A 26,705-nucleotide genomic window follows, 5' to 3' on the forward strand; every position below is an offset into this window, starting at 1 on the left:
GAAGATAAGAAAGGAAGAATGGAAGGAAGGAAAAGAAGGAAGAAAGAAGAAGAAGAGAAAGGAAGAAAGAAAGGAAGGAAAGAAAGAGAATGAAAGAAAGGAAGAAAGGAAGAAGGAAAGAAAGGAAGGAAGAAGGAAGAATGGAAGGAAGGAAGAAGGAAGGAATGGAAGGAAGGAAAGGAGAGGAAGGAAAGGAAAGAAAGGAAGAAAGGAAAGAAAGGAAAGGAGGAAAGGAAGAAAAAGAAAAAGGAAGGAAGGAAGGAAGGAAGGAAGGAAGGAAGGAAGGAAGGAAGGAAGGAAGGAAGGAAGAAGGAAGGAAGTAAGGAAGGGAGGGGAGGGAGGGAGAGGAGGGAGGGAGGGAGGGAGGGAGGGAGGGAGGAAGGAAGGAAGGAAGGAGGAAGGAAGGAAGGAAGGAAGGAAGGAAGGAAGGAAGGAAGGAAGGAAGGAAGGAAGGAAGGAAGGAAGGAAGGAAGGAAGGAAGGAAGGAAGGAAGGAAGGAAGAAGGAAGGAAGGAAGGAAGGAGGAAGGAAGGAAGGAAGGGAAGGGAGGGAGGGAGGAAGGAATATAAGATATTCATTCAGAAGACTTAGATGATAGCAGGAGAGAACTTGCTAACTCCCTGAACAGAAAAGAAGAATTAAGTAGCTTTTTTTTTTGTTTTGCTGTGTATATGGAGACTCAAGCAGTCTTGAACAAAGGCAAAGACAAGTTCTTTACATCCATAGAGGGTCTAAAATGAAGTTCTCATGAATCATAGAATCAACCAGGTTGGAAAAGACCTCAGAGATCATCAAGTCCAACCTATTACCCAACACCTCATGACTAACTAAACCATGCCTTCAAGTGCCACATCCAATCCTTTTTTGAACACCTCCAGGGATGGTGACTCCACCACCTCCCTGGGCAGCACATTCCAATGGCAAATTACTCCTTCTGTGCAAGAACTTTCTCCTCACCTTGAGCCTAAGCTTCCCCTTGGCACAGTTCAACAAGTCCACTGGCAGAGTCCTGCACCTGTGTTAGGGCAGTCCCTGATATTGATACAGACTGGAGGATGAATGGATTGAAAGTTGCCCTGTGGAGAAGAACTTGGGGGCACTCACTGATAGATGAAAAATTAGATATGAGCCATCAATGTGTACTTGCAGCCCAGAAAGCCAATGGTATCCTGGGCTGCATATAAAGAAACATGGCCAGCAGGTTGAGGGAGGTGATCTTCCTGGGCCGTTATGATGAAGAAGGTGTGACACTGGAATAGGTTACCCAGGGAAATTGTGGATACCCCACCACTGGAAGTGTTCAAGTTCAAAATGGATGGGGCTTTGAGGAACTTGATCTAGTACAGGATGTCCTTGCCTGTGGCACAGAGATTGGACTAGATAGTCTTCGGAGGTCACCTCCAACTTCTTCCCCAGTGAGTTCTGATTTCATAAGTCTTTACCAACAATATTGTCTGAAAATACCCTTCTGCTTATTTCTTTTTCTGATTCTTCTGGCAACAGTTTGCACAGCTGTCCTGTGAGACAAAGCAGGACAATGACCCAGCACAGAAACAGTGTTGTGATGTGTTTCATTTTTAGCCAACCCAGTTCCTCAGTTGAATCACAGACTATCCAAGCTCTGAGAGTTTTGCTGGTGCAACACAGGGTGGTATGTGCTGCAGCTTAAAGGCAAGAATTAATAGATTTAGAGGGACACAAGAGAGGGAAGAAAATGTCCTAGGAAGCAGGAATACCCTTAAGCTGGTGCTGCCATCAAAGATTCTCTTGTGGAAACACAGATGGGGTCATGGTAAGGCAGGAGACACAAAGCTAGCAAGATCTGATAAATGTTCATCCCAGTTTCCCATGCAGTTCTTGAATTCCTGCTTTGCCCAAAGTCCCTACAGAGAAAACCTTAACTGGCAGAACTCACACAGCTCTGTTAATAACACATCTGATGTGTGAAGCCATCCAGTATTCACAACTCTTGGCTTTTTCTTACTGCTTCCTGTAAGAGTGCTAGATATGTTCTTGTTTTATTTGTACTGCTTGGTGCTTCCACTTTTAACAGACTTTGGAGGGGTGCAGCAAAGAAGCAGATTATGCTTATTTAGTGTTTCACTAGCTTTGTTTTAGAAGATGACTTTAACTGATTTACCGTCTCTATTAGGTCTTGTTAGTTCTGGTGCTGAGCAGAATATTTCCTGGTGATACTTTATTGTGTTTGGTGATGCTGTGTGATTCTAAGCTGAACTTTTCTCTTCCATAGGATAAAAAATTTGTGGTTGGAAACAGTCAGTTTGAATTTGAAGCTCCTGTTGATCAGCCAAGTGAAGGAATATTTTCATTCATGAGTAAAGAGGTAAATGCAACAAAATGATTCACCTACTAAATATATTCAGTTCTTGTAGTCCTGTTCCAGTGTCCACATGTGTCCAGAAATAGGCAGGTAATATTGGTTTCTCTCAGAGAAGAATGTCATCTGTATTGGAGGTTATTCTTTGGTAATAGCCAAAGGCAGCATCTTTGGCTCAAAGCTTCTGGGATTTCCCCTCAAAGCCCTCAATCTTTCTCTTTGATTTCTCTGTCTATACAACCCATGGATTCCTTGAACTGTCCTAGAAGCAGTTCAGGACTGCTACACTGTTATTCTTCACTTTTTGTGCAATCTGGTAAAAACATAGAGGATAAAAGGTGAGAATTTCAGAGCTCTCCCCCTCCACACTCTGATTCATTATCTTTTCCTTTTTGCATCTGTAAAAATGGGAGTAGAAACAGTATCTTGTTGTTTGGCTATTTACTAACTCTGCTTCTTTCACTCAAGTTTGTTTTACCAGGAAAGGAAATTTTTTTTATTTAATAGTTTATTTACCAAGCTCAAAGTTATACTTGCAAATGTTATGCTGACTTTAACCTTTATGTCTTACAAGCTTACTAACAGAGTAGTTTTGAGAACTAATTAGTTTTTTTGCAGCATTTGAGCCTAGCACAAAGCAATTGCTCTATAACGCCATTGTGTTTTTCTTTGCTCTTTTTCCTTCCCACCACTTGTTCTTGTTGCTGTCTTTCAACATGAGCAGAAGCTCATGTCTTGGAACATGTGAACGTTGTGCATTGGCTATAATGAGGGGGTTGCACTGAAAAAGATGCAAGAGATTCCCCTCCATGTGATGCGAATGTGCTATGTCCACAGAAGTAATGGGGCCAGATGGTGTGGGAAGGGAGAACTCAGCAGGATCAGCCGCTATACTTGCTGAATATGTACAGTACCTTTGCTACTTAGATACTTATAACCAAATGTAAATTAAATTAATTAAAAGTGTGCACTGAGATATTGCTGTCCCTTGGTACTTGAAACTGATTGTGAAGGATTATGTTCATTAAAATGTTTTTCTATAAATGTACTTGGCCAAGGTTAAAAAAAAGGACATAGGTTTGGGATCATTTCTTAGCCCTTCACAGCTCAGATTATTGAGAATCATAGAAAACATAAGAAATTAACCTTGCCAAATGAAGGCATAAATATCTGTATTGTGTCATTATTTCCAGTTCTCCTATAGTGCAAATGAAACCCTGCTACTTAACTTATCCATAAGAACAGATAAAGTCAAGATTGACAGCAAACTGATGGGTAAGTATGAAATATGGGTTTAACGGGAGATTAATTACAGTAAACAGGAACCTATTCCTTCATAATTTGGAATAAGAATGTTACCTTTATAGATTTTACTGGTCTGTATGAAACAAATCTGTCAGGTCAAAAGTTATTAATACTAAACTCATTAATTAAACATCAGTGTTGTATATATTAAGGCCATTTTATATATTTTACTTACATATGTTATATATTTTACTATATTTTACTGCCATTATATGAGGTCAGCCTCACCTCTGTGCCTGGAAAGATCATGTAACAGATTGTCCTAGGAGCTATGCTAAGAATAGAAGCATGGAGGGCAGGGAGGTAATTTAAGAAAGCCAGCATTCCTTCACCAAGGGGAAGTATTGCCTAGCAGTCTTCTAGGATGGACTGAGTGAGTACATCAGTGGACAAGGGAAAAGCTATGGTTGTCATCTACCTAGACTTCTGTAGGGCTTTTGACATGGTCCCCCACAAGGTCCTTCTGTCTAAATTAGAGAAATACAGATTTGATGGATCTGTTGTTAGGTGGATAAAGAATTGGTCGGATGGTCACATCCAGAGAGTAGTGGCCAGTGACTCAATATTCAGATGAAGATCAGTGACAAGTGGTATCCCACAGGGCTCCATACTAAGACCAGTGCTGTTGAATATCTTCATCTATGACATATACAGTGCACCCTTAGCAAATTTGCAGATGACACCAAGGTGGAGTGCTGTGGCTGACATGCCTGAGGGATGCCATCCAGAGGAACCTGGACAAGCTCAAGAAATGCGCCCATGTGAACCTCGTGAAGGCCAAGCAATAGGTTCTGCATCTGGGTCAGGGCAACCTCTGATATCAATACAGGCTGGAGGATGATGTAATTGAAGTAGCCCTGCAAAGAAGGACTTGGGGGTACTGATGGATAAAAAGATCAACATGAGCCAGCAATGAGCACTCACAGCCCAGAAAGCAAATTATATTCTTGGTTCCTTCAAAAGAGGTGTTGCCAGCAGGTCAAGGGAGGTGATTATGCCCTTCTGTTCCACTCTGGTGAGATCCCACCTGGAGTACTGTGTCCTGCTCTGGCGTCTTTGGCACAAGAACATTAATCTGTTGGTGCAGGTCCAGTGATAGGCCAGGAAATTGATTATAGGGCTGAAACACCTCACCTATGATGACAGGCTGATAGTCTGGGGGTTGTTCAGCCTGGAGAGGAGATGGCTGTGGGGAAACCTTATTGCAGCCTTTCAATATGTAAAGCAGGGGGTCAAACATTTTTAACAGGGCCTGTTGCAATAGAACAAGTGGTAACATCCCTAAAAACTGTCAAGGCCAGGTTGAATGGGGCTCTGAGCAACCTGATATAGTTGAATATGGCCCTGCTCACTGCAGGGGGGTGGACTAGATGACCTTTAAAAATCCCTTCCAATTTATGCTATGAGTCTAAGTTTGCTTTTTCTCTAAAGGGCAATCCTAATAGCAAAGCTTCACAGTCCAAACATACTGAAATGGCTTGATTTTCCTTTTTTCAATGGCCATTTCCCTTCCCCAATGAACTTTGCCACTCTGATAGCATAAGGGGATTCATATGAACTTCACCTGAAACCTCAGCTCAGACAAATTCTGCAGCCTTTACACCTTCTGGTGATCAGCAATATACAGAAATATTCAGTGTCCTGTCAGTTCATTACTTTATTCATTTATTTCTCTGTTAGAAAAAAAAGTATATTAAGTGTTTTGTAGCACATGTTGGGACTCTGATATAAATTCCTTTTTGTTTTTTTTTTTATTTCAACATGAATTTAGGAAGGGCAGGTCCTGCCTCTCCAACCTGATCTCCTTTGATGATCAGGTGACCCACCTGGTGGATGTGGGGAGGCCTGTGGATGTAGTCTACCTGGACTTCAGCAAGGCCTTTGACACCGTCCCCCACAGCAAACTCCTGGCCAAGCTGTCAGCCCATGGCTTGGACAGCAGCACTCTGAGCTGGGTTAGGAACTAGCTGGAGGGCCAAGCCCAGAGAGTGGTGGTGAATGGTGCCACATCCAGCTGGCGGCCAGTCACCAGTGGTGTGCCCCAAAGATCAGTGCTGGGCCCCACCCTCTTTAATATCTTCGTTGATGATCTGGATGAGGGGATTGAGTCAGTCATCAGTAAATTTGCAGATGACACCAAGTTGGGAGCAGATGTTGGTTGGTTAGAGGGTAGAAGAGCTCTCCAGAGGGACCTTGACAGGCTCAACAGATGGGCAGAGTCCAACATTATGACATTCAACAAGCCCAAGTGCCAGGTGCTGCACTTTGGCCACAACAACCCCATGCAGCGCCACAGGCTGGGGTTGGTGTGGCTGGAGAGCTGCCAAACAGAAAGGGACCTGGGGGTACTGATTGACAGACAGATGAACATGAGCACCAGAACAAGAGGACACAGTCTCAAGCTGTGCCAGGGGAAGCTTAGGCTCAACGTGAGGAGAAAGTTCTTCACCGAGAGAGTCATTAGCCATTGGAATGTGCTGCCCAGGGAGGTAGTTGAGTCACCATCTCTGGAGGTGTTCAAGAGGGGATTGGATGTGGCACTTGGTGCTATGGTTTAGTTAGTCATGAGGTCTTGGGTGACAGGTTGGACTTGATGATCTTTGAGGTCTTTTCCAACCTTATTGATTCTATGATTCTATGATACAATGATGAAGCAATTGTGTCTGTTAGCTTAGTTGTGAGTGAGCTGAGGAAGTTTCATCAAAATCAGAGCAGTATGTGAGAGTTGAAACTCACTATACACACCTTTGGACTGAAGTTTAAAGCACAATATTGCAAAAACTGCAAGGCAGCACACTTGTTACTTGTGTGATGAGTCAACATCAGGAAAATTTAATATGCCCCCAATTAATTTACCTTGCAGATTAAATCATCAGACCATATTTTTTTACCTGTGCAATATTTAAATTTATTCCCTTTCATATTGACTACATAGAAGTATGGTTTTAGAAGTCTTTCCCTATGGCTCTGTGCACAGTGTTGAAAGCACTTAAAAGGGGACCTGGCATGAATGTTACAGGGAGTTCATATGACAATCTCACACTGTCTTGATTTCCATTCCAAAGGCTGTGGTGTTTAAAGCTGCAGAATTTTGACCAAATATTCCCAACGTCTTTTTTCAAAGTCTGAGAAAAACATTGAATAAAAGTACCTAAATTATTAAAGAAATGTTATCATTTAAATTGAAATATGGGGCTTTTGCAAGATGGAAATTGAAAAATTATCAACAAATGTCTTTTTATTATAAAGGGGATTTTTTTTTTTTAATCCAAATGCTTTCCTGCTTTTAAATTTCCATCCCATATGAAATCCAGAGCATAATGTTTTTTATGCATCTTGAAAAGAACTGGCTTTGGGTATATAGTTGCTGCTGAGAAGCACCTTTGAACCTGCCCATGAAAGAACCCTTTCTTTGTATAACACTTAGTGAATACTAAGTTACGATAGCATTTGTACATCTCAAGTCATCAGGGGTTCTGAACAGTATGAAATCCAATATATCCTTTTTATCTTTTGTCCTTTTTATCAATGATTTCACAGCTGGTATCTCAAGGTGATGGATAAGAGTCTGAATCTAATGAGTGGCTTGCTGCTGGTACATTTAATGAGCTGATCAGTGCACAGGAGGAGTGTTTAATGCTTTAAGGCTGTAGCTTTCTACATTGTGTTTATGCAACTGGATGTGAGGAACGTCAAAATGTTCCAGTGCTGACATTGCTGACAGGTGGGATGAAAATCCCTATCCAGATGATGAAGGATAACAAAGTAATTCAGCAACCGTATTCCCCTGTCATACTAGGTGGCCATGTGGTGGTGCGGGTGGGAAATGCAGGGTTTCAGAAGCCAAAGGAAAGTCTTGTTTAGCAATATCACCTGTCCTTGTGCAGTAGCAGCCTTTCAGAGTGTTAAATTAAGAAAGCAATCTCATTCCTGCAAAAGCAATTCACAGCAGAGACACAAGAAAAATTTTCCTTGCTGCTGCCTGCATCATCTCTTCTGCCTATAAAAGCAAAGAGCAGCATGCCAGGGCTGTCACTCCAGTACTTTTCCAAGCACTTTGCTCACATCCAACACAGAGAGTGAATAGTTAGCACATGAACTGTTGAAAATATTGCTTGACTTATGTTTGTTGTGCAATGACTTCCATACTGTTGTGCTCAGTACACGAAGCGAATGCTACTCCTACTTTGTGGTTATTGATTCCTTGAGAATTCAAGATAGGGGTTGAATCAAATGGATGCTCTTTCTCATTGATTCATTGTTACAAATGCCAAGGTCCCTCAACTTTGCATATGCCTCTAACAGTGTCTCGATTGAGGTTTTGCTGGAAAAGCTACTTGAAATCAAGTGGATATGCTAATCAGATGTAAGAAGGGTTAAAAACAGACTTCATCATTGCATTAACTCCTCAGTATGAGGGAAAGAATAAAAATGTGTTGTTCTGTGAAAGACTAGCTGTGAAACTGAATGTTGAGGTTTATAAAACTGCCACGTTGAGAGTGAAACTGTCCTTATGAGGTTATATCCTCATCAAGTGGCAGAGAGAAGTATCCGAGTTTTGGGCATCTGTAATGTTATTCATGCCTAGCAGGGGAATAAGGGCACTGCTGAAAAAAATAATGGAAAAACAGCGTTCTCATTTTACTTTTCATTCCAGCAGAAATCTGACATGGTAGCCTCTTGGAATTAGATTTTTAAAAGCTGCTGCTGCTGTTATCTAGGAAGATATCAAGTGCACTGAAATTTTAGTGACTGTAGGGTGGCTTTGCCGCTGTCCTTCCTCAAGTCCTGCTCCTCTAAGAATATTAATATTATTTAAATAGATATCTTTGATGACCTTTACTATGTGCAATCTCAGAGGGATTTATCCAGGTCTCTCTTGCTCACATCTCATCACCTCTGTTTATTTCACTTTGTTTCCTGCATGTTTAAGGATGAACCTCCTTTGAAAAAAAAATCACAATGTCGCTAAGGGTATAATTTCTTGAGTCTTAATGAGCTTATAAACCAGCTCATCACTACTGTAAAGGGGAGATGTTGAGTCTCTCTTTTACTCTCCACTCCCATCTGTGAGCACATTTAATTCTTGAGAGAGCACAGGAGGAAACCTGCATAGTTTTCTGCTGTTCTGATGAGTTAAATTGATTTACAAGACTCAACAAGTCTCAGAGCCTTGGTGGTAGAGGGCGAAAGGCTGTGTGGCCAGGGGAAGAAAAAAAAAAAAAAAAACAACCAATAGAGAGAAGCAGTGATTAAGAGAAAGCACAGAAAAAGAGGGAGCAAGAAGTTTCCATCTGTGCAGTATCAACTACCTTCCTAGTTAAGCACATGGCACTCACATGCTAGGTAATCTGTGCAACTTGAATGCTTTCCCTAGAGAAATGTGTGGCATCTTTTCAGTCTGTTTTCTTCTGGGCTAGCTTGTAAGTGCATCTCCAGATGTTTTCTTGCAGGCCTAGGCTTTCCATATGGTGCTGAACCACCTAGCTTTGCTTCTATTTGGGAGCATTTATTTTGTTCAGTGAGTCTGCATCATGCTAGAGATTGATGGGGGCCAAAACAAGCTTAGTGTCTGGGACAATTGATGCGTAGTGCATCAGTAAGAGAGACATGATTGTCAGACCTAATCTCTTGGCTCAGACAAACCATGTTAAACCCCACTACAGAAGGAATAAGGCATACATCAGGACAGCAACTTAAGAAAAAAGAGAAAATATAAGCAAGAATACAGAGAAGAATGGAAAAATGAAAAGGTATTAACGTGAAAAAAAAATTAACATTTCATTAAGTGTTAACTTTCTATTCAATTCAGGATTTAGTGATGATTTTGGAAAGGCACAAATATCCTGGAAACAGCCTACAAAGGCAGTTCTCTTCTTTTAAATATGCAACTGGCAGAGGTCCAATGCCAGCTGATGTCTGTCGCTGCTGACACCCGTGCAGAGCTTATACCCTTCTGCATCCAACTCCTGGTATGCCAGGAGGACCTGTTTGTTTGAACTAGTCTTTGAACAGTTGTATGGACAGGTTATTTGAGTTAAAGAAAGGACTTTGTACTTCAAAGTTTTGTCAGTCCCTGAGTGACAAAAATGCCTTTGGGTTCTACTTGATAGTTTATTCATACTCTGCACATGGACAGACTTCAGGTTTTTCCATACATGAAAAAGTGCAGTTTTCTCTCAGCATTATTCAGGGATTAAGTACAGTGTGTGTCTATTTGTCACACAACTCAGCTGAGCTTTGTACATAGGATTAGTTTTCCTTTCTATAACACATTGAAAATGTCTAAGTGCATTTACCGTTCACATTTCAGTGACTGTCTACAACTGCTCTTACGGACGAAGCGACTGCAGCTTGTGCCTTGCAGCCCATCAGGACTATAAGTGTGTTTGGTGTAAAGAAGATGGCAAGCCCAGCAAGTGCGTTTATGAGAAACTCTGCCATGCTCCTCCCACCGACACGTGTCCTCATCCGGAAATCACCCGGGTAAGATTGCTTTTTTCTCTCTCTACCAGTGTGATATTTTTCAGGAGAAAGCATGCAAGCATGATAGCATGATCAGTAAAGGCAGTTTTTTCCCTAGGGTGTTTAGTAAGCCTCTGAAATAACTGCAAAGAAGTAATGCCAGTAGTGGTGTGTGTGAGAGATTTGTAAAGACTCAAGAGACTGAATGGAGTCTTTGAGAATTCTTGTTATTTCAAGCCTTGTCCTCACTGTGCCAGAAGCCAGGCTAACAGTTTATGCTTAAATGTGGTACTTGATTCTTGGGAATTATCATGGATGTTTTTCTCTCCTGAAGTTCCTTTTACCTGAAGTAAATCCGTAAGGGATGTTCACGGGTCCTGGAACTACAAAAACTTAGCAGGGTCATTAATAGGCTTCAAAGCAGACTTTAGCCAAAACAAAAAAGTGACAAAACTAGTTTGAAGTACCTTCCCTGAGGTTTGTGTGCTGACAGCAATTTGCTATTTGGGTTGTGTTCAAAGACAGGCTGGATGAGATCTTGATCAGCCTGGTCTAGGAGGAAGTGTCCCTGCTCATGACAGGGGTTTGGAATTAGATTGATCATTAAGGTCCCTCCAACCCTAATTATTCTGTGATTCTATGATTAAGTCCTTGTCCTTTTTAGCAACAAACCAGTTGCCATTTTCCTGGACATAATTGTTGAGAAAGGAGTGTGCTGTGTACTTCTGCTGGGCAAGTCTAAATTGCCGCAACAGTGATAGGAGTATTTTGAAACTCAGATAGACCGTTTCATAAGAATGTGTCCTAAGCTATCACAAAGTATGGTAACTGCATAGCAGAAGTTAAGAGTTGTAACAGGGATGTTTCACTCAGTAGGAATCCTTTAGTTCTGGAACCTGTGATGGTGTGTGTAAGAAGAAGTGGCAGGTAAACAGTTGAAGTCTGCCAAAGAGGGCTATACTCTCAAATCTCAACAGAAAGTGTGGAGAAGACTTGTGTGATAGCTGTGCCCAGATAAAAATGATTTGATTGGGAAAGAAAAGGAAAATTAAGAAAAATAGAAATGTTTTCACCTAGGATACTGATTGTGGATTAAATAGCAAATGCTAAAGTATTAGTCTTTTCAAAGCTTTTGTTAGCTGCAGATTTGAACAAAGTATTTGGAAAGCTGCACACAAACCATTGAGTCATTTTTCAGCCAGTTTATTTAAGGTTTGAGTGCAAAGGGATGGCCAGCAGGCAGAAGTTTTAGGAAGTAGAACCAGTGGAAAAACAGCCAAGTGTTTCTTGAGCTGAGCTGGGCATTAAGCAGCAGCAGCCATATCTGTGCTCAGACTTGCTTAGATCTAAGAAACTATGATTTTGATGGAGCTGACATTAAAGTCCAGAATTTCAAAAGCTGTATTTGTTTGATTTGCAATTACTATGTTTGGGACTGTGCAGCTTCCTGCTTCTTGATGGTAAACTTGCAGATCTCCAAAGCTGAAGACCTGAAAGGTCTTGCTGGTAGTGCTCCAAATATTACACAGGAAAGCAGGCTTGTCTCCAAGAAATTTTCAGAATTCAAGTGCCTGTTTGAGTCTTATTTCAGCCTGAGAAGTCCACTGTAACTGACGGATTATCTCAGTTGTTATTTTAATTGCAAATTACTTAATTAGCGTCAGCCTGCGTAGTCCAGCATTCTACCATTTGATGCAGTAAGGAAGATCAGGGAACTGGAGGAACTTTTGAAGACACTATGGGGCAGCTCCCTGTTAGGAAGGTACACTTCTCTGATGTGAATCTAAAGGGAGAAAATCATGACCAAAAAATGCTGGAAAAGCTCTGTGGAATGATTGTGAGAGCAGCCCAATCCATTTGTTTTTCAAAATCACAGTGCTTTAGCAGAAGAAGTAAACTTAAAACAGAGTAAACACCAGGCAAGAGTTTTGCGCATAACACTCTGACACAGGAGACATAAAATCTGCAGATGATGAATGCTGATTCTGAGCTAACAGATGATTAATTAACATTAAAAAAGTTACACAGCATGCATTTGTGTGGGTCCTACCAGGAACATCTTTTGCATTTCAAGTGTGGATGAGTCAAGGTAGCTTTAAGTAATATGGAAGAGCAACACAGTCACTGCAATATGTAATTACTTTTTACTTTCCCTCACACAAATGCAGATTGAGCCAAAAACTGGACCACTAAGTGGAGGAATTCTTTTGACCATAATGGGATCTAATTTGGGAATAAAAGCAGAAGATGTGAAAAGTATAACAGTGGCAGACAAGGAATGTCTTTTCAAAGAGGAATTCTACTCTGTTTCCACAAGGTAATTGCTGGATGTTTGTTGTAAGCTTTTAGAAGCTAAAAGGAACTTCTCTGTGTTTTCAGGAGATGATCTTCCTGTGGTTATAAAAGGTTATTAATAGAAGAAAGAACTAGTGTGGTATACCTGTAGTGTTTCATAGTAACACATCTGAGTATTTAAAATTGTGATAGATTCTAATACAGCATCAAGTTTACAGTAGCATATTATCATCCTGCTTCTGATTGATTTTTTTGTTTCTGATTTGTTTGAAAAGCTCTCATAAGCAGTTACTGCAGATATCTCAAGATTATTTATTTGTTTTTAAATTAAAGGCATTGTAACTGTGCATCTAATCATTAAAATCTTTGCTAAATGTGAACCACAGTGCAGCCAAGCATACAAGATTTATCAGAAAACAGGAAAAGCAAGAGGAAGCTTAAACCTTTCTGTTGTAGTCCAGCCGCAAGGTTTATTCCATGAAGGCAGGGAGGGAGCCCAGAGTTTTAGCTTTAAATGACTAAGTCATCACAGAGCCAACAAGTCCATGGATGTTGAATTGCCTCAGCAGGTTGGTACATGTTTTGTGAATTGTTTGTCACACTCTTAAGCACTGCCAAAATTTAAAACCAAGTGCCAAAATTCTTCTAGGGATATAAGTGTTTGCTACAGATTACATCTAATTTCTACAGGGAAGTATCCTTGTGATACTAGCTGGTAAAAAAGCAAGACATGAAGTTACAATAGTACTACTACATGTAGTGATCCATTTTAAGCAGTGTGGCTTTTCTTTCATTCACTCTTGATATTTAAAGCAGCAATCAAAACCTTGCTTTTCTTTCTTTTCAGTTACAGTGTAGTACAACAACTTTTAGCTGTTCCTGTAGTAGGGATTCTGAAGATACCTAAGTGATTTTCTCAGTTTTTGAAAACTCTGTAGCTTTAGTCAGTTTGTGGATTAGAAGCTTCCCAGGCCCCTAGGACTTAAGAATGTATATGTATAGCTGTGTATATCTTACTGCTTCCCAAATCCATTGCCATCATTCATGAATTTACATATGCATTACCATCCACAAAATTCTCAACTCTTTTACAGTCATCTTTTCCCATTCCCTATTTTCAATGTTCACAAAAGCTGCACTGAATTGCTTCAGAGCCTTACATGAATTCCCCCAGCCTCTTGGATTTTTCTAAAGCTTTTTGATATTTTCAAATACATGGAAACAAGCCAGAATTGAGATGACTGGTTCCTTGTATCATAGCAACATTACTGGTATCCTAAGCTCTGCCAGTGTGGTAATGGGTGAGAACAAATGCAACTTGCTAATGTCATTTATTAACAAATTAGGATGTTTTGAGGGATATTCTCCATGAGGGAAGCCTTGAAAAAATAAGTAATTCAAATCCTCAAATAGATATCTGTAATTTTCTGTCTCTGTCTTCTTCCATTCTTTTGTGGGTTTTTTATTACCTTCTCATATTTAATTTAATTAAAAGAAAAAAAAAAAAAAAAGAAGAAAGAAAGAAAACAAAAACTAAGTGTCTAGTTGTTCTCCTCTATCCCTCTGCAGTAAAAAGCTAGACATTTTTAGGAGACAGTTGCTCCCATGGGCAAGAGAGCAGCGAGATTTAAGGGACTTAAGGCTGCCTTCTGGCTCTGCAGTGATTTAATTGCTGGCCTTTGAGAAGTCATGTTCACATTCTTTGTAGTTTTCCATTTGCAGTGTGGGGGAAGGGAGGCAATGCCAACATTGGGGAGGGAACTTTTCTCAATTAAAATGCCTGCTAACCACCCTACAACGTTTCCTACACACACACCCCCCAGCCCTGGCCCCCGACTGCTTTCCCTAGCTTGACATATGGTAGAAATTCCTCCAAAGGCACCGTTTCCTGTTTCTGCCTGACAAGAAGATACAACTTCCAAGAATACAGTAGAGAGATGATGAGGAACAGACTCAGGCATCCATACACATGTCAGGACATGCAAGAATTTAGAGAATTTTGTCCATTTGCCAGTACCCAGACAGAAAATCTGGAATGATCTGCAGGACTTGTAAATCCTTTTATTAAAAGTCCTGATTTAAGTGCATTATAGCCAGTGATTTGGGGTTGTTGGTTTGCTGGATTTTTTTTCCTTCCATTTGAGGTTGTGTGTTTTTTTAAGCAGACGTGCACTACTTAAGGAAAGAACAGCAATAATCCCAGAGGGAAAGAGGGAAGGAAATGAGCAGTGATCCTCAGGATGTGTCCTATATGAAACTGGCTGCCTGCGCAGGCTGTGGACATTATGTACCTCCTTATCTAACTGCCTTATCAGCTCTCCATTAAGCATTTGTCCCAGTTTTCAAGTGTGTTGGATCCTTATTTCATTTTTGTGTTTGTATTCTGTGGATCACCTGTTAGAAATAAAAATTTAAACATCCTTTCTATCACTCAGCAGTGGCATTAGTTGAGACTGTTTTCTTAGCCAGTATTCCTTGACCTCTGATTTTATGTGGGTTATCTGAGGATTTATTTTCAGAGAACAGTAATTCTGAAGGGATTTTGATCATAGGTGTGAAAATGCAGTAGTTTAAATCTGAAAGATACCAGCATGCACAACAAAAGTATCAGCAGCTAAAACACACCCAAGTTATAAGATAGCTGAGGATCTGATTCTTAAATCATGGGGGTGGGGTCCTTGGGATTTTTAACCTTACAAGGTCCAGTGAAAACCTTATATAGTGTTGGAGTGGTTCATCTCTGACTTCTGCACTGAATTGGAGTTTTCTGTAGAAGACGTCTTTATAGTGCTGATGTTTCAGTTTTACCTACCTTTGGATAGAAGATTGAAGTATTCTTGGGTGGTTTTGCTCAGAATCTGAGGCATCATTCAAGTCCCTTGTTTAGGATGAAGCAAAATTAGTGCTTTTTACTGTTGGGGGGGTGTGGTAGCTCACGTACATTGTTGCTGTTACTTAAAGCAGATACATTTGCATTCTTTTGCTAGGATTGTCTGTCAAGTTGGACCAATGGATGAACCAAAACAAGGTCAAATTGAAGTTAACATCAATGGAAAGTTAGGTAAATCACCAAGTCAAGTGCTGTTCACATACCAGGTAAGTGCATTGCTTTTCAGAGTTCTGTTTTTATACCTTGTGCATGGCTTAAGTTAGAAGCTTACCTGTTGAGCACAGAGTTGCCTGTGTTTGCCTTACAGACTTTGTTTCACCAAATGCACTGTTTGTTATTCAAATACCTTAGAAAACACTTGAGCATTTTTTTTTAATGCAAAGGGTGTACTAAAGATCTATTCTGATCAATAGATAGGGAGTCTCAAAATAGGTTGATGCTGTTTGCAATCCGAGTAAAAAGATGTAGTAGAAAAGAAACTGTAATAAACTTACTCAGTAGTAACATAATATCTCCTAAGTGTCACAGCACTGCAAAAAATTAAGCATTCTTCAGATGCAGTTGGTGCACTATTTTAATCATAGTGTTTAGTCTAGCCAGTATTCTTAATTACAAGAATGGATGCAGAGCAGCAGAAGAATAAGTAATGAAGGTACATTAAATTTTAAATAATTTATTTTATTCAGAAGTATGTCATGCAGAGCCACAGCCAGCATCATGGGTGTTCATATCACTCATGTGCTTTGTTTTCAGTGTCATTATGAAGGAGAGTTTTGTTTGTGTCTCAATTGCTTTACCTTAATTGCAGCCTTTGGTCTAGCCTGTGGTTTTACAAGCAAGTAGCTTTATCTGTATCTTTAAGGTCTTCAAAAATTTTAAGAGCCTGTGATAGTTGAGAGGTTTTGATAATCTTTGTCCTCAGAGTAATACTAAAAATTAGACTTATAAACTGTAAATCTATTAAACATAAAGGGTGGGTTAGGTTTTATCTCCCTTATTTTAACTTGTGCATCATTAATTCTTGATATCTTGTGAGAAGGAAAGGAGTCACCAGCAAGCAGCAGAGTAAGTCAAGTTTGACATTCAACTGAGAAGAGGATATTTCTGTGTTTGCAAAACAGGCTAGAAGTTATTTTCCATAATTTCCAAGCAAATACCTCCTCTCCCTGGAGATCTCTGAAAAACTACCCTTATTACTTGAGAATGCCCTCTGTGCCTTTGTGGAAATGTAGATTATAATTAAGTCTTTCTTCATGAATCTCATTCATCTTAACCAAAGAACAGCAATGTGATCTCCCATGTTTATGTGTTTATGGTCTCTAGGACAGAGGCTATGACAGTAAACCCTACATGAGATAAAATTTTGACATGAACCCATTTTGCTGAGTACATTTTACAACAGTTCTTTTATGCTTCACCTGTGTGTAAAGATTCTCTCATAGTTTGCATGAAAACCACATGAATATGTTATGGAGTGTGTTGAAATGTAATCTGAAGCCCCACCACCACCACAGGCTTCAAAGCCTCTCTGTGAACTTGTGCTAGTGAGATCCTCTGCACAGCACATCTAGGAAATTACATAAGCAGCCACCACTTTTCTCTGCTTAAGGGAAGGATTCTTGATCACTCATCAGTGATGCTCTAGGAGAAGCTGCTGTGCGCAGGTGTCATCCAGGTGGATGTTTTCCTGCAAGTCCAAGAGTCCCTCTGTGCCAGTCTCTGCCTGCACTGAGGTTACTAAAACACCAGATACCTAGGGTGACTGCTGATAAAGAACATTTTAATTTATTGCAAAAATCTTTGCATGGGGATTCTTTTTACAAAATGCAGAGCAATGACAAACAATACTTCCTTAAAGGCCTTAAAACTGGTGACATTGGGGTTTAGTTTAATTTCTCTTTGTTCTATGAGAAAGTGAAGCCCACTAGGGATTGCAGTAGGATTAACGTTAGTAGAGGGGTGTCACATTCACGTGCACATCCGCAAGTGCACACAAGCACTTTTGGCATGAGAACAGACAATTGGAGCAGACAATCCCATCAGTTGATGTTGTCTTAAGAGCTACAATCTTGTTTCACTGCTGTTTTCAGACAGTTCTTTGGTGACTTATTTCAGCAGACGTGCGAGTTCCGTGCTTTGTTTAAAACCTCTTCTATTCAGTATATATAAAGGAAAGAAAATACTCTTCCTTTCAAGAGCCTTCCTAAAATAAATTTTCTATTATGTATTTCCCCCTCTCTTTGCCACTTTGTCTGGTTACCCTCCTGCTGGCAATTATTACTGTTTTACTGTGTACTCTGATCACCCAAAGCACAATAGCTTCAGCTTAAGTAGCGAGTGCTCTAAATGAAAAGTGTGGCAGCACAGGGCAGAAGTGCACAAGGAGACAATGCAGTTGCTAAGCCCAGTATGTCTGTGTACACTACAGGTGTCACCATGCTCCCCACAGTCTCAGCTTTGTACATGTGGCTGGAGTCTACCAACAAAAGCACATCATCAGTTATCAAATAGATTTGATATCAGGATTGTTTTTTTCTGATGAGTGAGACTCTAAAACAGAGAAGCTGTGGCTGCCCCATTATTGAAAGTGTTGAAGGTCAGGTTGGACAGGACTTTGAGCAACCTATCTAGTAAAAGATGTCCTTGCCTATGGCAGGGGGGTTGGGCTAGATGATATTGAAGTTCCCTTCTAACCCAAACCTTTCTGTAACTCTGTAAATACTTCTACATTTGGCTCTTCTTGATGCCCAGTCTGAAAATTAATATAAGGTTTAAAGCTAGACGGATGATGATCAGTAGTAAGCACAAATTCACCTTGAGTACTGTGTCTAGTTCTGGGCCCGACAGTTTAGGAAAGATATTGACTTGCTGGAACGTGAGGGGTTTGAAACAAAAGCCCTATGAGGAGAGACTGAGGGAGCTGGGATTGCTTAGCCTGGAGAAGAGGAGAGTCAGGGGTGACCTTATTGCTCTTTACAACTACCTGAAGGGAGGTTGTAGACAGGTGGGGGCTGGTCTCTTCTCCCAGGCAAACAGCACCAGAACAAGAGGACACAGGCTTAAGCTGTACCAGGGGAGGTTTAGATTGGATGTTAGGAAGAAATTCTTCGTAGAGAGAGTGATTGCCCATTGGAATGGGCTGCCTGGGGAGGTGGTGGAGTCACCATCATTGGAGGTGTTTAGGAGACCTGATGGGGTCCTTGGTTGCATGGTTTAGTTGATTAGGTGGTGTTGGATGATGGGTTGGACACGATGATCTTGAAGGTCTCTTCCAACCTGGTCTGGTCTGGTCTGATCTATTCTATTCTATTCTATTCTATTCTAATTTGGGCTCAGACTCATGCTTCTGCCCAGTCTGCCAACACAGCAAATTTGTGGGCTAAAGAATATGTGAGACTTCCATTAAATGGGTCAAAAATCCAGTTAAAAGTGAAGCCATGGTTTTAAGAGTCCACAAGTGTCTGTGCAGTTAACACCTCATCTATATTTGCTGCATAACAATTTCAGTGGAGCTACCCATCACAATTTCTCTATCCAACCTGAGTGCTGTTTGAGTCCAGTCATTCTAGTGAAATTAAATTCTAGTCATCTAATTTTCCTCTACTGACATTTCTTTTGTTTCATTATAAGCAGAATCAGGCAATAACCATTCTCCTGTTTAGTGAAATAGAAATGAGGTGATGCTAAATTTTAGTATCCAGCTATGCAGTATATCTGGAGCACTGTCAGCTTGGCCAGTCTCTGAGCAGGTGGATCAGTAACATGTCTGAAGTCCAGTCCTGCTTTTTCATTTGTTGTTAACTTTATCTAATTTGCTTGTTACTATGAGAGGGAGAAGTGATATCAAAGGAAGGAGTTAAGCTTTTTGTAGGTATATGACCCAAATTTCCTAATCCCACACAAATGTGATTCCTTTCTCACAGTACTTCATCTTCAGATTCCAGCCACCAGAATGAGAGCTTAAAACTGCTTCTGGGATCTCCTGTGTCTGTTTGCAGAAGCAATTCTTTGAGTTTTAGGATGTGAATGTTTCAGAAAGCTCAAATAAATGTAAAATGGTAAAATTAGAGGTAGACCATTACAAAAGCTTAATCCATTTCTGAGAGGCTGAAGGTAATTTAGAGACTGGCCTGGAAATAATGACTAGTACATCAGGAAGTCTGTTTACCCAAAGATGAAATAAATAATCAACATGAGAAAGAAGGGAGAATAAATTAGTCTCATTTGAAAACAAATATGAATGTGACTGTTCACCATAGTGGAAGTTTGAATGTGAGCCTGACCACACAGATCCATTTAAAAAGGTGCACTCTTCCATTTTAATCTACTCCTAACTTGGCAGTTTCCTCTTACCTCTGTCTATTCTCTGCTTTCCTTCTTGAATTTTCAAACAACTGCTCTAAGAGTTCTCATCAGTGCAGTGCCTTTAGTGCTTTTGTGTCAGGATTTGGATCACTCCTTGAATTTCCTCTCCCCCCAAAACATGCAATTTCTCATACCTCATGCATGCCTTAACACATGCGTTTTACACTGTAGTTGTGGGATGTGGGGTGGGTTTTAGCAGGGCAGTATTACATGCTTGTTGCCATTATGGTTGATACTGATAAACTACACATCTGTAGAACTTCGGGATTGCTTCAAGTCCCTGGACTACAATCTTGTCTGTGTATCAGCCTGCAGAGGGACCAGGAGAATTCCTAGGTAGCTGAGAGTTTTAGCGAAGTTGACCCTTCCTCCTGGATATTATTAGATTTAATTATCTTATAATCTGAGCTATACACTTACATACCTGTTCCATCATCCAATGCTTGTGGTTCTGCTTGAAGCTGCCAGTGGACACTGGCTGTGATAATGCAGACTTTCCAGTCATGCATGCTGACATTTCTCCATCAAACATGTCAGTAAAGCTCTGTGATCTTTCCAGGAAATCATGTAGTTGTCTACTTCACAATGAAAAGATGCTGCCTGCTGTCCAATGACTTGTTTAAAATATCAGCCCTTTGCATAAGTATCCCTTCCACAGCAAACAGCACACAGTGTGTATTGCCTGGGCACCTGGAGTGGCTGGAAGCATTTGATCATTTGCATACTGGAAGGTTTGGACAAAGAAGCCCAAGAAAGTCAAGACTCAGCTCACTTCTCTGCTGTTGCAGAAATAACTCAGAAACTGAAGCTTGGCTTTTGTGGTAGATGCTGTGATGAGGCAAGCTGGTGGGTCAGGTCAGCCACTTTGGTGAACACCAGGCTGCCAAAATTGTGCAATGGAAATTCTCTGGTTGAATATCCTGAGTCAGTGACTTGTCTGAAGAAACAAGAAGCAGGCTCCTTCCAGTCTGAGAAAGAAGGGAAGTGGAGGGAGAAAGAATAGTTCCTAGTGACTTGCATGCCCCTTTCAGAAGCTTAATTTAGCTCCCCTGGTTACAATTGTAGTCCATGAAATGACATTTTGACCTCCAAGAAGGTGGCCATTGTCTATAGCACTTCATGGGCTATGCTTTTTATTTTTGTGTGCACTGTCTGCAAGGGTTAGCAGAATAATTTGACTTTTATTGCAGGGCAGATAATTTTGTTAACAAAGCTAGTTGTTTTACAGACCTGCTTCAAGAGCAAAATCTTGATTGCAGCTGAGCCTAGGATGAGAAAAGGAGAAGGTTACATGTGGAGGAAAGGATAGATAACTGCAGAGTTGTGTACACTTGTGAAAATGTTATCCACTTGTGGGTGCACTGTCAGCAGGTCCTTGACACAGCATCACTGTACTCTGCTAGTGTGGAAGCACAAGAGCCCATTCCTCATTGTGAAGATGTGCATTTGCATCAAAGGCAAACCACCAACTGGATGTCACTGCCTACAGGAGCTGGCAAAAGAGAGCTTAGGTGACTTTGCCATTTCCTGCCCATCATGTCCATTTGAACACATCCATCTGTTGCTGGCTTCCCCTTGTGCTACAGCTGGCCTCTCTCACAGCATCACAAGGATATACTCTGCCACCATCTTCCTTTCCCTCCCTAGTTGTCTCTGTACTTGTGGTCTGGCATGGTTACATTTTCTTCAGCTTCACTCTGAATCATAGACCTTGGTCCTCTGTTGCCTCCCAACTGTTCCTGATTTTCTGCCCCCTCTTGTGACCCACCAGTGGCCTTTTTGGTGGCTGTTTGTTTCTCTCTTTGATTTTCTGCATTAGTGAAGGATGAAAGTAACCACATTTATCTCAGTGGTACATTTCTCAGACTAGAAACTGCCTACCACCAATGAATATTATAGTAGATAGCATCCTTATTTGCAGCATCATGCCCAGGAATATAAAACATTGAGGATGTGCTTCATAACAGACAAGTGGAAAAGCAAAGAAATAGAAAAAAGACATGCAGAACCTAGGTGATAATCCATAGGAGTGCAGTCCTCTCATTCTTGATTACTGTGCAAGGAAGCAGAAGTAAGTTGGCTGGACATGAGCAGTGTAAGTTAGGAAAGCTGCAAAACAAACAAACCAAGTGAAAACACATGAATCAGTGTGGCAAATCAGGTATTTCAAATGCAAGAGGGGTCAGTGAAAAGCAGGCTGGAGGTATGGTTCTTTCTTGCACCTGCATGTCTTTGATGGGAAAATTGCAAACAAGCTGGATTGAAAAAAACATAAAATGATAAGTTAAAGGAGAACAGAAGTAACCCCACTGTTAGCCAGCTAAAAACTGTGCTTTGATTTGACAACCACAGGCCACAGAGATCTGAAGTGCTGGGAGTTCTCTGAAATAATTTTCAGCCTGTAAAAGGTATCTTTTACTAAAATTGTGATTAGAAACTTGAAGAAATGAGAGATTACCTTCCTAACTGTGCAGAAAGACTAACTGCAAGTCACATTAAAGATTAAAAGGTTCATTTTAGATTAATAAACAGTATGAAAAATGTAGGAGCTGAAATATGAGTGCTCAGAGGGTCTGCAGTAGCTGTGTAAGAGCAGCAGTCCTACATTGATAATAAATAAGTTCACATCTAATTGTGATTATAAATGGAACAGACAGGGAGATAATTTGCCCTCTAACATGCAGAAAGCATGAAACTACAATGGAAAATATTTCAGTGTTTCTGTAAACAGATTTGTAAGTAGGAGGCAAAGAATACAAGCATAGCAAGCAAAAGAGAGACTTCTGACTGTGATGGAGAAAACAGGACATTGGAAAATGGCCTGAGTGTGAAGTCATATACATACTTGAGCCAGTGCAAGCTGGTTTGCCAGTATTTTTCGTATTTTTTCCAGTACTTCTGTGCTGATAAAGCACAGAGCACTTCAGAGGACAGGCCATTGCAAGACTTCTCTTCTTCTCCGTTTCCTTCTCCTTTTCCTTTTCCTCTTTTCCTTTTCCTTTTCCTTTTCCTTTTCCTTTTCCTTTTCCTTTTCCTTTTCCTTTTCCTTTTCCTTTTCCTTTTCCTTTTCCTTTTCCTTTTCCTTTTCCTTTTCCTTTTCCATTCCATCCTAAATAGTAGAGCTGTGCATGTGGATGTGTTTTACCAAACCTGCAAATCCCCTTCCTGCAAAGACAGGGCATGATCCTGAAAGTGTTAGGTGATGGGGACTCCTGGTAGTGGGAAGTCCTTCTGCTGGGAGGTGGTTTACCGGACTCGGCAAGCAATAGGACACTCAACAACTGACAGACATTGGAACGGATGTTTTTTTAAACAAGATTATGGAGAAAAAAACGCCAACACCACCAAAAAGTCATAGTAAGGCAACCTGATATTGCAGAAAATGTTTATGCTCAAACATTAAACTACCTGGAAGACATGAACAGTATTTGCAGTGACAAAAGGGAAAGTATAGAGCACTGAAACTTGAACAGTCATTCCTCCATTTCAAGCAAAATAAAAAAAACAAATATATACAAAGAAATTATAAAACAAGGAGTAAATAAGTATTGACAAGTTTTGCTGACGTTTTCCAGAGTTGTTACAAGATTGCTACAAATTCCATATAGGACACATGACCAAGTGTTCTGTTTAGCATCATAATTGCACTGAGCACTGTGATGTTATTTTATAGTAGTGCACTGCTCTGCAGTGTTACGGAAGTTTTACTTCCCTCAGGCACTTTCTGACTGAGTGAACAAAGATCCTGAGGTGTAGAGGGCTGAAAATTAAGGCAGGACATTTATTATGATAGAAGATATGCTTCTGATTCAGACTCTGAAATGAGAAAAGGGCAGAAACAAGGAAAGAAAAAATCCTTGAGGGTATTTTGAAGAGGTGACATCACTGATCTCACAATGCTTGAGGTCCTAGGTTTATCAGTGCTGTTTGTAACAGATGAACATTCAGTTTTGCTTGAGGGTGAGTCCAAATTAAAGGTGGTTGCCTCTTGAAAGCAGTGTTTATTATCCCTGTAAGAAGGTTTGTAGTGAAGGATTTACCCTTTGCCACTCATTTTCCTCTGCAAGGAGAAGGAATCTCATGCAGGGTTGTGATATGCAGTGTAGAGTTGTGGGTTAGGCGCAGCTTTGCTATACTGTGTAGGATAAGAATGTGTGAGGTGAGATTAGACCTGGCAGCTTTCCAGGGTCTGAGTTCTATGTTGATTGTGGGAAGGGGCTACCTTCTTCTTAGTTAAGATGATTTTTGTGGAAGGACTGTACTACTGCCAATGGTACTTTTTCAAATTATCTTGGCATTCAGCAAAATGCTGTTCTCCATTTGATCCTATCTACCTAATTGCATATTTGAAAAATGCCTTCTGGTTTGGCATTTGGATAAACCAATTTTATTTTCATTATTGGTAGTCTTAAGAAGACTGCCAGGTAGGCTGATATAGCTTTGCTCTTTGAACCATCCATGAATCTTTTAGAAGAGCACTAAAACTTGCTTTGTTATTAAAAATTGTTTATTAAAATTGTTAAAATTCTTGATCACTTACTTTAACTACTTATATTTTCTGGCAGGTCTTTAAGAGAAAGGGAAGAGGGTAAAATGTGCTACAGAAAGTAGCAAGTTAAAATTAATCAAATAATTTTCCTGATAAGTTTACAGTAACAAACTATTACTATACACTACTTTGTCTTAGCATTCATGTTGAAGAATTCCTCTGCACACAGAACACAGTTAAGCTTCTTATTAGATTGTCTTTATGAGGCATCCACATTATTTGGTCTCTGGAGACCTCTTGGTATTTGCAAAATTACTTTAAATACGTTAAATATTAATACTTTGAATTAAGCTGTTATAAAATAGTCCTTTGAGGAACTGCTGCAAGACCAGCAAGTAAAGAGAACATAAGGGTTAAACGATAACTATTCCACCTCCTCCTTGGCTGCTACCTGTGCTACCTCTTGGAGCAGTTGTCAGCCCCAGTTTTCCCTTCAGCCTAAAGAGAAGCTGAGATCTGTGGACTTCATGGCTGTGCCATGGATGGGATTGGGTGTTGGTGACATGTTCTCCCACACCTAACCCTGTCCAGGTCATTATTTACCAACAGTGTTGGAGCCTTGCTAAGAAAGAAACGATTTCTGGAGAGAAATGGAATAGACACATGCTTCGCTTCCCCATTGCATCTGTGTTATTTAGAGTTAACTTTGCTGTTTGGTTACCTATATAATCCTCTTCACATGGAGGCAAATGTACACAACCACTGGACAAAAAAAAAAAATGGTGCTGGATGATTCTGATTCAAGATTGTGGCTTGCTTTGTATTTACTGGTTGTTAGCAACAGAGCCAGCCCTGCCAAAATTACTGAGCAGATAACTCAGAAGAGCTTTTCACAGGACAATAATTTCATAGTTTTGCAAGAGGAAAGGGATATAGTGTGTAGAAGAAGTTCTTAGCAAACTTCCTTTCATTTTTTATGCTATAGTTACAGAGAACACCGGTGTGTGATGCTTCAGGAGCCTGGTTTTGGTCCTGTCCTTCCTAGATTTCTGCTTTGTTTTCTCTTTGTTTTAAAGTGATTTCTTGTTCCTTCCGTTCCTTAGTCTGTCCTTAGAGGCCATGCATTTAGTGGAAGTAGTATATAGGGAGAAGGCTGTGAGTTTTAAACAGTTTTTCTGAGGTTCAGGAATGACAGGTTTGTCCATACTGATTCTTTATTGTTTCTTGGGGTATACTTTCTTCTGAAAGAAATCACAGGTATGTTATGCAGCTAATCACTGCTGTAGGTTTTTGTTGTGGATGATATAATGATCCAATATGCTTAACAATCTATAGCAATTACAGTTTCATTTTAAGTCAATAAAAAGTATGGTATTCTTTCCATGGGCTAAGGTTATGCTTAACGATATTTTTCATACATTTTTATAAGCAAATTATTTACTGTGTGGTTCATATACATTTTGGATTTTAATTTTTTTAGCCACAAGATTGTATGATAAGTAACCACAAATAAGCCTTTCTTTGAAACACGTCTAAACTTGTATTAATTTAAACTTCAAGTGCAATTTTCAAAACTGGACCCCTCTAAATTTTTATTTACTCTCACATGGTTTATTTCAGTTTAGCTTAAATCAGCAGACAATTAAATCCAAACAGCATGCACAGAGAGGGCTATATAGGTCTGAGTGAGCAAGTTTTGGTCAACTCTGTTATATTGAATCAAGCCTCCTTCCTGCTTAACAAAAAATGCTTTTAAATTACTTTGAGTCACTTCCCCAGGTAAAGTCTTGCAACTAAAGTGATGTATTAAATTTAAATAAATCAAAGGTTAGCACGTGAGAGCAGTCGTATGCTGCAGCAACACACATCTTGAGGAGTGAAGGGTTTACAAACAGATTTCTCTCAGGGAAGAAAAGCAATTGACACCCAATTAACGTTAAAGCATATTCCTAAAACTCAATGACTTGAGAGCAAATTACAGTTGTCATTGTGGATTTGTGAAGTGTGCTGAACCATGATGCATTCCTTCGGAGGGAAGTTCTTTAGACATGAAAGTATAAAACAAGCACAGCAAGTACAAGTTCTTTGCATTTCTTTATCTGCTCTTCAATAAAACAAATTTGTAAAGTAACCACAAGGCCAGTTGGATGCATTTTTAGGGATTCCTTCTGCTTGTTAAAAACCTGTTGATGGCTCACTGAGTTTTGAACCAAATTGTGGTATGTCAGTCCCCCTCCTCCCTGCCTGGGTCCTCTGTTTTGTAGCTGTAAGCTGTGACAGAGATGGCAGTCTGTGTTTGAGCAAAACATTACAGAGGAAGGGGTTTTGCTGCATGAGCAGTATAGTGAAGGCTTGTTGCTCTCTATTTCTGACCAGGATTTTTCCATCTTACACTGTGAGATGAGCACAGCGTGGTGGTGATCAGGGCCGTTTGCATCAGCAAGGGAGCTTTTCAGACTTCCTTGCTTTTCCTTTTTTTGCATATATGTCATACAAAATAGCCCCAAGCCTCAACTTTATTATCAGTCAACCATGTTAGCAAGACTGTGCAAGAGGAAG

General features: G+C 40.2%; 1 protein-coding gene across 1 annotated transcript in view; it reads left to right on the forward strand.

The window, feature by feature from the left end:
* Positions 1-551: 551 nt before the first annotated feature.
* Positions 552-26,705, forward strand: part of PLXNB2 (plexin B2) — a 62,064-nt gene continuing 35,910 nt past the window's right edge. Inside the window, exons 1-5 of the mRNA XM_068165730.1 lie at positions 552-2,343; positions 3,531-3,612; positions 9,956-10,128; positions 12,276-12,424; positions 15,390-15,498. Of these exons, the coding sequence (XP_068021831.1) occupies positions 2,332-2,343; positions 3,531-3,612; positions 9,956-10,128; positions 12,276-12,424; positions 15,390-15,498 (525 nt within the window). The 5' untranslated portion in view covers positions 552-2,331. The remainder of the gene's footprint in view (positions 2,344-3,530; positions 3,613-9,955; positions 10,129-12,275; positions 12,425-15,389; positions 15,499-26,705) is intronic.

Source organism: Melanerpes formicivorus, unplaced genomic scaffold (genome assembly GCF_026170545.1).
Source record: "Melanerpes formicivorus ecotype bairdi unplaced genomic scaffold, bMelFor1.0.p_v2 SCAF_3, whole genome shotgun sequence".
In the NCBI taxonomy this organism is placed as follows: domain Eukaryota; kingdom Metazoa; phylum Chordata; class Aves; order Piciformes; family Picidae; genus Melanerpes; species Melanerpes formicivorus.